Below are 9,280 nucleotides of genomic sequence, written 5' to 3' on the forward strand. Positions count from 1 at the left end.
GGGTCCATTCCACTGGCTCGACGGCACTTACCACAGCTGCCTGACGCTGAGAGGCTGGTCTTCTCTGGGGCTCGCCACCAGCCCTGGCCTGCTCAGCCTCCTACTCTCCCCCTCCCCCTCCCCCCTCCGGCCCCGTTCCTGCCTGTGCTCTCATCACCCCAGTTTTTCACCTCTAGTCCCGACCCTCCTGGATGAGCCCTCAGGTGGCCCCAGGCCCCTCACACTCAAAATGCCCCAAACTGGCCTCAGTATCTCCCCTGAAACAGTCTCATCCTTTCTGTCCCCATCTCAGGGTGGCCCCAAGTCCCCCAGTCCCCTGGCCAGAGCCCTGGGCTCCTCCCTCCCCCGTCATTCTCTGCCACCTGCCTGCTCGGCCCCCTCTTCCTTCCCCACGGCTTGTCCCAGCCCTGTCCTCTCCTACGCAGGGCCCTGCCTCGTCCTTCTCCCGGGGTCCTGGCACCCTCTGTCACCCCTTACAATCTACCTCTTCATGGCAGCCTGAAGTTTTCTAAAATGCTGATTTGACCCTGCCCCCTGTCCCTCAACATCCTTCCATGGCTCCCCGTTGCTCAGGATTAGGTGACAAGGCCCCGAGATGTCTCCTGCCTCATAGCTCACTACGCCTGCCTTATGCTACAACCAGGAGTCCCCCCACTTCTCGCTCCTCAGACGCCTCAGAGGCCAGGCTCACGGTTACCTCCGGGCTCTGACTCAGGCTGTCCACTCCCCTGGACATTCTTCCTCTCGAGTCCTCCCTTCTGTTCCCGGGGCCTGGCTGGTGGAAAAGGCTCCTACCTTGGACCCGAGGGTATTTCAGCAGGAGCAGGAGGGTGTACCGGGCGGTGGCGCTGACTGTCACCGTCCCAGCAAACAGCAGGTAAATGACCGTCATCAGCAAATTCTTGTCAGTGAACTCAGTGTTTGGGTTTTGTTCCTCCTGGGAAAAACCAGGCAGAGGGGCTCAGAGAACACAGGCTTTGGGGAGCAGAGGCCCAGCACAGCAAGTTCAAGCCTTGTCAGAGAGCTCAAATAAATGTCCGGGAAAGTCAGGAAGTGAGCTCTTGATATTAATTCTCTCTGGTCGAAACGTTTTTAAAAAGGAAAAGAACGGCCATCATAAAAACAAACAAACAAACGAAATATGACAAGTGTTGTTGGTGAGCATGTGGGGAAACTAAACCCGTCACCACCGGTGAGAACGTAAGATGGTTCGGCGGCTCTAGAAAACAGCGTGGAGAGTCCTCGAAAATTGAAGCAGAACTACCAGACGGTCCAGAAAATCCACTTCTAGGCGTATCTCCCAAAGAACCGAAAGCGGGGTCTCAAAGAGATACCTGGACACCCACATTCACAGTGGTGTTATTCACAGCAGCCACAGGGGGAAGCAACCCAAGTGTCCCCTGATGGACGGATGCGCTACATCCACACGATGGAACATGATTCCGCCTCAAAAAGGAGGGAAATCCTGTCACGTGCTACGACGTAGGCGAACCCTGAGGACGCACTGCTCAATGAAATAAGCTGGTCACTAAAGGACGAGTCACATCGTTACAGCTACGTGAGCTGCCTAGAGCAGGCGAGATGTTGACAGAGAGCAGAATGGTGGTTGCCAGGGCCTGGGGAGGGGAGAGGGGGCGTTGTTCAGAGACTAGAATTTGTGCTTTGCCAGTTGAAAAGAGTTCTGGAGATTGGTTATAGGACAATGTGTCTACATGTAACACTGTTAAACCTCACACTAAAAAGAATGGTTAAGATGGTAAATTTTATGTTGCATGTATCTTACTACAAATAATTTTTTTACTTAAAAAAATGAAAAAGAGGGGTCCAATATATGGTGACAGAGAGAAATCTAACTATGGGAGGTGAACACACAGTGTAAATATATATATGCCTTACTGTTAGAGTGTACAGCTGAAACCTGTTGGATTTCATTACCTAATGTCACCAGAAAAAATAAATTAATTCATTTTTAAAAAAGTGAAAAAAAGATAAGGAGAAAATTCTCTCCAAGAACAGGGTGGCCGTATTTATTCAAAGGGCATGGTCTTGAACATCTCCCATAATTCTAAAGATCGTACAATTCAAAACTAGTTATTTCCACAAGAGTCATCTTTGTTCTCATTTTCTCATATAATAATAAATTATCCTTGTGGACTTTATTAGTATAATTTGCTCCTGCAAGGTGTCATAAGTGATGACTGCAATTTATAGGAAATGTCCTCTGTGGGTTGGGGGAGCAGGGAGCGGGGTGAGGGGATGGTGGGGCTGCTGGTGACAGGTCAGTGGGCATGGGCCTGAGCGGGGGCTGAGGCTGGACGGTGGGGAAAGAGGAGAGACGCAGGGGTCTGGGACGCGGGGCGAGGCCGAAAGGACAATGCACCAGAAAGAAGGGAGATGCTCACAGGTGCGCAGACGCGAACTCACAGAGACAGGGAGAGCGGGGTGGGGGCTGACAGATTCCCAGCCTCACCTGGGTGAGAGGCCGCCAGCCCGTTCAGGAGCACCTCCCACCCCCACCCCTGACCTTCCCCCACCTTTGCCATCTTCAGCAGGAAGGCGTCCACCACATCTAGTGCGGGGCCCGAGGCGTCCAGACTCCCCTGGTGCCGCTGCACCTGCTTGATGGCGAAGGCGGCCAAGGTGCTCACGTGGCTGAGGAGCTGTGTGTGGGGGCCCGGGAGGCGCTGCAGGAGCCAGGAGAACATCTCGTAGGTCTGCAGGGAGAAGAGCGGCTGCTCTCATGGGCGCCTGGGGCAGGCGGGTGGCCAGAGAGAGGTCCCACCCACTCACCTGGCCCCACGGGGAGCTGATTCCCAGCAGGACGCCACCAGCCGCCCGGACCACAGCCTGGAACTCCTGGTCATCGTAGGAGAAACGGAGGCCGAAGGTGAGGGAGCAGACGACATTGGAGGTGGCCTGGGCCAGCAGCAGGGAGGGGTCAAATGGCTGTCCTGGGGGAGAGGGGCAGGAAGGAGGGTTGGGACGGAGACAGAGTGGACCCACTTAATGGGGGCCAGATGTGATCAGAAAGAGACAGAGACAGAGACAGATAGGGACAGGGAGACAAGGAGAGAGAGAGGCAGAGAGATAGGGAAAGAGACAGACTGGGAAAGAGATAGGAAGGTAGACAGACAGACAAGGAGAGAGACAGCGAGAGACAGAGACAGAGACAGAGACAGAGACAGGCTTACAGGAGAGAGAAACAGAGAAGCAGAGAGAAGGAAAAGAGGCAGAAAGAGTGATGTGACGATACTGGGGACACAGAGACCCACAGCGAGACAGCAGGACAGGGACAGAGGGATGGCTGTCCCCACATGCACGCAGGTCCCTGGGGACCCCGGGCTGACCCTCCCTGCTGACCTTTGGTCCCCTGGAATGCCTCCACCAGACACCGGGCCTCCGCCTGGATCAGCTCCTCGCCTTCTCGCTTCCCCATGCCCAGGTCCCTCAGGGCCAGCGTGGTGAACTTCCTCAGCTGCCTCCAGCGCTCCCCGTTGGAGAAGAAAACCCCTGTGAAAGGGGCTCGACTCAAGGAGGGGCCGGCCGCTCTCCACGCTCCCTGGGATGACCCACTTCCTCCCCGCGAGGTAACCCAGGGGGCGCGCGGGGCCCTGTCCTAAGTCCACACCTGCCTGGGCCAGGGACGAGGACTCAGCAAGTGCTCCCTCCCTCCCTCCCTCCTTCCTTCCTTCCTTCCTTTTATTGTTCTTTTCACCCAACCATCCTTTCACCGTCCTCCTTCTTCCTTCCTCCCTTCCATCCATTCGTCACTGCCCTCCCCAAACATTTTGGAGTACTACCGGGTCGCCTGGCCCACCTCGCTTGTTCAGTGGTGGAACAGCGAGGGGGGAGGACAGAAGTGCGCTGTTTTCCTCCCTTATCCAAGAGACCTGCTCTAGACAGACGCTTCCCCGCTCCGAGCTCAGTGTTCCCACCTGCAGAATGCTGGCGGGTAGTGGCCTCCTGGACGCCTCATCCCCTCCCCATCCGCCACACCACTGCGGCCTCAGCATCTCTCCTCCTGTCTCAGCCAACCATCCCTGGTCCCCTGTCTCAAGCCTCGGATTCCTTTCCCAACCACGCCCCCATTCCAACCCGAGGCCCCAGTCCTGGTCCAGCCCAGTCCCCTCCCTGGGCTTCCACAAAGCAACCAGGGGGATCTTCCTAACTCTGACTATACCCTTTCCCAGCTTAAAATCTACTGCTCCCAAGAAAATCCAAAGCCTAACACTGGTGTGACACAGCCACCCCCCACGCCCCCACCGTGACCAGGCTCAGCCAACTTCTCCAGCTTCCTTTGTCATCGCCCTACAATCACTTCCTCTCGTGTGTCAGGATTCCCCCCTCGAGGCCTGTGCCCCCACCGTTCCCTCTGCCTGGATCACTCACCACTCTATCCTTGCTGAACTAACTCCACTCATCCTTCAGGTTTCGGCTCAGATGTCACTTCCTCTGAGAAGCCTTCCCAGAGTCCTCCCATTCTCCCTCCACCCTGCTCCCAGGCCAGTCCAGGTACCTGGGGTCCCGCTCTCAAGGCCGGGCCACTCATGTAAAAATTCTGTCCTCTCCCTCCACTGTCTTACTGCCAAGTCCACCTCTCTCACAGCAAGACAGGGCACCACACGCGTCTGGGTCTCCTCCGCGTGCCCAGTTTCCAGTGCGCATGCCCAGTCTCCAGGGCCGGGCCAGGCGTAATGACAACTTGTCGGTTGAATGAACAAATACTTCACTTCCACGCTTTCGCGCTTGATGGTCTCTGCCTCGAACACCCTTCCCTCTCATCCCGAGTCTCAGCTCAGACACCAAGATTTCCTGGACATCTCTCAGCCAAGGCGCTGGGTCAGGCACCTGCCCACATCCTGGCCCTGACTCCTCGGCCAGTGCCCTCCCCTCTCCCATCTCAGCTCCGTCTGACCTATACAGACTGTCACATGTCTGTCTCCCCACTGGCCCAGGCACTCTGGGAGAGCAGGACTCCGGCTTTTAGTCTTAGCGGAGACAAGTTCTACATTTCCTTTATGTACAGCAATTAATTCCCAGGGCCTTGAAAGCCTGCCCGCTTCCTCCCTGCCCTGGGGCATTCGCCGGGACAGAGATTACTGCGCCCCGGTGACTAGTGCTTGCTTTGTGCAAGGCCCAGTCCTCATTCAGTCCTCCCCACACCCTACGTACAGGCACTGTTATCACTCCATTTTATAGGTGAGGAAACAGAGGGCCAGCGACACTCCGCCGCGCGGGAAGGTCACGTACCAGCAGGTGGTAGCAGGTCCTGGGTGGAGAAGGAAGCGGCGGCCTCCGGCTCCTCTCATGACTCACCATGGCCGTCGAAGGTCCGGTCCAGGGTAGCCAGCATCCCCCGCCCGCTGAACTCCTCCGCCTGACCGCCCAGGGCCTCCCGCACAGCCTGGTGCCCGACCAGGACCACCACGCGCCGCCAGGGGCCCAGGCGCACGGTGAACACTGGTCCGTGCTTCTTGCTGAGCTGGGGGAGGGAGAGAGAAGGCGGTTGCTGTGGGGCGAGCTGCCGCCTCTTCCAGCCTAATGTCTTCATCATGGCCCTTTGTCACCGGATACTCCACCTACGAGGAACCACCCCTAGGCTCCCCAAATCCTTCTCCGACACTCTCTAGTTCCCATCCTCTTACCTCCTGCAGAGCCCTAACTTCTGACCCTGGGACAACCCAGAAACCATCCATACCCTCCCAATTCAGACATGTGGCAGCAAAAATGGGCGGCTGCAGCTTTGGTCCCCCACAATTCCTCAGCTGCTAGCTCCTCACCCCAAAACCAGCCACCCTTACAATCACTGCTAACCCCTCAGATTCTGGAGCAGACACCACTGGGCATTTGCCCCACCTGTCCTCAAGACCCCACGGCCCTAACCTTGTCCTGGCAGGTCACCCAGACTCCTTGTGAGTGGGAAACCTCTGGCCTCTTCCCACTGTCCCCAACCCCAGAGGCTGGGACCGCCTTTGCCTTGTTTCTTGCTCTCCTTCCCTCCTCCGCCCTGGGAGCTCCCAGCTCCCTCCCCACCCAGCTCCACTTACTGCTTTAAAACCACAGCGCAGCATCTACACACACACACACCCCGTTCTCTGCCGGTCAGATTCATAGACCTCCGCTTCCCCCCGGACTCCCTCCCTCCTCAGACTCACCCACTGTCACCCAGCTGCTTCTCCCCTGAGACCAGCCCACCACCATCCACACCGCCGACTTCTCCCCCGCCTGACTCCCATTTGGGCTCTCTCGGCTTTCCTCCCCTGCCCCCACCAGCTAGGAGGGTTCTGAGGGCCCCTCCTAGCCCCTCTCTGTCTTCTCTCCCCAGGCAGCACCCCCTTCTCTGTCCCGGATCCCTGCTCCTGTCACACTCCAGGACGCCCATAGCCCCTTTGCTCTGGGACCCGGTGCCTGCCTCCTCCCTGGGATAGCCGAGGGGCCCTTTGCCCGGACACTCCAGTTCCCCTCCTCGGAGTCCCCTCCCTCTCCTGGACCTGGACCCCCGCCCCTAGCCGGGGCGTCCCCGCGGCTCCACACCCGTAAGAGCCCCGAGTACAACGCCCCGGGCCGGAGCTGCAGGAGGTTCCCCAGCAGCGGCAGCGGCGCGGGCCCGGGGGGCAGGTGGCCTCGGCTCCCGGTCTTGGGCAGCACCAGCGGCAGCATCAGGAGCAGCAGCAGCAGCAGCAGCAGCAGCGCCCAGGTGCCGGCCGCCTCCATCTCGGCAGCTGGGCTCCTACTCGCCGCTCCCAGACGCTCCACGCGGCTCCGCCGGTCGAAGAGGCTCCCTCCCCGACGAAATAAGGCGGAGGGAGGCCGCACAGCTCGCCCCTCCCCCGTCTACAGGCAAAATCCTCTCCCTGCCGGCGGACTTCTTTGTCCCAGACCACCGCCTCTGCCTGGTGTCGGGGACACACTCCCGAACGGTTGTCTCCGTGGTCGCCCAGGCTCGGAGGAGCTGAGACAGCGTATTGGGCCCCAGGTAGGGCGTGGGCAAACTGGAGGAACCTGGAAGTCGAAGACTTTGGCAGCCTGCAGGAGGCCACACCCCGAGTCTGGCGGTGACCCCGAGCCGCCCTCCCGAGCTCCTACCTGCCCGCTCACTGTACCGGGTGTGCGTTCGCCGTGCATGCGTGTGTGTGGGTGTGTGGGTGTGTGTGTGGGGGTGGGGTGGGGGCAGGGGTCTATCAGCCGATTTCTTCCAGCATCTGAGATCTTCACTAAGAACGGAGAGGAGGGCCTTGACCTTCAACAATAAAGAATCGGAGGTTTAGAGGGGTAAATAGGCCGCCGGGCTAATAAGCGGGCCGAGCTGGGATGTGAACGCGGGCCAGTCTCAGCGATGGATGATGGACTCATTCATTCATTTAGCAGTAGCGACATCACGTCTGAGGCCGCGCTACTTGACTTCGCAGCCTCGCTTCCCTGTGCCTCTGATAACGCTTTCGTAAAGCGGGGGTAGTTTTCATGGTTAAGTAGGTACGAGGACAGGTACTTACAGAACAAGTGTTAAATAAATGTTAGCTCGATAAATATTTGTTGCATCAAAGATTGGATGTAGGAGATGAAGTCAGAGGTCAGCAGGGACCTCTTGCAGGGCCCTGGAAATGACTGCATTTTATTTCTAGTGCAAAAAGAAGCAGTTGACGTGTTTCCAGCAGGGCGGTTACTTGCTTTGCTTTGCATTTTCATTTAGGATTTTATTATGAAACCCTTCAAACATCCGGAAGACACCTGTATATTCACTACCTAGATTCCACCGATAGCATTTTACTATCCTTGCCTTGCGACGCACGTTTATGTTGCCCTGTCGATCCACCTTATTTTTTTGGATGCATGTGAAAGACAGTTGCCTCACTCTTGCACTCCTACGTCAGCCTGCATGTCATTTGCTGGAGTTCCATATTTGTTTACAGGTCACCCCCCTGCCCCCCCCACCTGATTATTTTACATACAGTGAAATGCACCGATCTGAAGTCTATCTTAGACGCATTTCAACAAAGGCGCACATCCCTGTGACCCAACCTCCTGTCAGGATATGGAGAATTTACCGTGCGCCCCCCAAACTCCTCACGCACTTTCAATACCCCCCTCCCACTACCGTAGCGAATTCCCTACCCCACAGGTTCGTTTTCCCTTTGCATTTAAAAAATACCGTTCCGGCTGCCCTTCGGCCAAGGAATGGTGGGGACAGGGAGCAGGGAAGGGGAAGCATCTAGTGCAAGCAAGGTCCAGGCAAGTGATGACAGTGGCTCCCAGCAGGATGGGAATGAAATCATAAATTTAGGATACGTTTGGAGCTAGAGCCAGCAGGATTCGCTGACACATTGGGGTGAAGGACAGAGGAAGGGTTCAAGGTCGACTATGTCAAATGCAAACAATTCTGGTCTTAAGTGGGGAGAGACGTGATTCCAATACACTGCTGCAGTATCGTGGAAAGACGGTGAACACCGTCGGAATCTGATAATCCAGAAGGATGTGTTTTCTAGTGAAACCAATTTTTTTTCCCCCTGAGCTGAGATTTTCGTCCAAGGCAAGTCGAAAAATGGTGCCTTTTACAGAGGTGAGGAGGCAATTGAGGGAAGGCACGTAGGGGGTGGGTGGGGGGACTAGTTTTGGGGGGGGCTGGAGGAGCAGTTTTGCAGGAGGGGATGGAATCAAAAACCTCATGGTGTTAAAAAACAAAATGCAAATTTGTTTGCATTTAAGCCAATTAGATCTTCAAATTTGTTTGCATTAAAGCCAATTAGATCTTCAAATTTGTAAATTTGTAGTAAATTTGAAGATCTAGTTGGCTTTAATGAAGCCATTCATGAACCAGGGAACATCCCACCTAGCATCTAGAAGGGTGTGCCAAAGGGTTATACGAAATGAAAGTTTTTTATAGGAAGCAGGGTGGGGCAGGGGAGCTACAGACAGAAGTGACGCAGGGCAGGGCAAACTTCCCCAAGGTGGTGCGGGGGAGACCAAGCCCCGTCCGAGAGAAGAGGGTCCTGTCCTGTGGCGGAGAGTGAAGAAAGAATTAAGCACACACGCCAAAGTTGGAGTCGAAAGAAAAGTTTATTAGGAAAGGGGTGACACTCCACAGGCCGAGCGTGGTCTCCTCTCGGAGACAGAGTGAGAGGGACAGTGAGAGAGAGATGGAGTAAAGGCGTTGACAGGGACCCTGAGTTCAGGGAATTCATTTTATATACCACTCTTTAGTCCCCATTTCTTTTGATATGGACATACAGTGAGGAAGGGGAAGGGTTTGTAGCATGAAAAGGTAAGAATACGTAGAGCGAAG

The 9,280-nt window shown here is 56.2% G+C and overlaps 1 protein-coding gene across 1 annotated transcript; it reads right to left on the bottom strand.

Annotated features, from left to right (window-relative positions):
- Positions 1–167: 167 nt before the first annotated feature.
- LOC120586599 (cytochrome P450 2S1-like) lies at positions 168–6,993 on the bottom strand. Its single transcript, XM_039842983.1, has 6 exons — positions 6,535–6,993; positions 5,317–5,482; positions 3,361–3,510; positions 2,791–2,951; positions 2,535–2,714; positions 168–937 (listed from the first exon to the last, which is right to left on the bottom strand). The coding sequence occupies exons 1-6, from the start codon at positions 6,712–6,714 to the stop codon at positions 629–631; spliced, it is 1,146 nt and encodes a 381-aa protein (XP_039698917.1). The 5' UTR covers positions 6,715–6,993; the 3' UTR covers positions 168–628.
- Positions 6,994–9,280: the final 2,287 nt, after the last annotated feature.

The sequence above is a fragment of the Pteropus medius genome, unplaced genomic scaffold, assembly GCF_902729225.1.
Source record: "Pteropus medius unplaced genomic scaffold, Ma_sr-lr_union100, whole genome shotgun sequence".
Taxonomy (NCBI): domain Eukaryota; kingdom Metazoa; phylum Chordata; class Mammalia; order Chiroptera; family Pteropodidae; genus Pteropus; species Pteropus medius.

Coding starts and splice junctions, on each gene's coding strand:
- LOC120586599 (XM_039842983.1), bottom strand. CDS start 6,714: ATGGAGGCGGCCGGCACCTGGGCGCTGCTGCTGCTGCTGCTGCTGCTG. Junction 3,511..5,316: donor CCGGACCTTCGACGGCCATG/GTGAGTCATGAG, acceptor CCCCTTTCACAG/GGGTTTTCTTCTCCAACGGG. Junction 2,952..3,360: donor GGCATTCCAGGGGACCAAAG/GTCAGCAGGGAG, acceptor CCTCTCCCCCAG/GACAGCCATTTGACCCCTCC.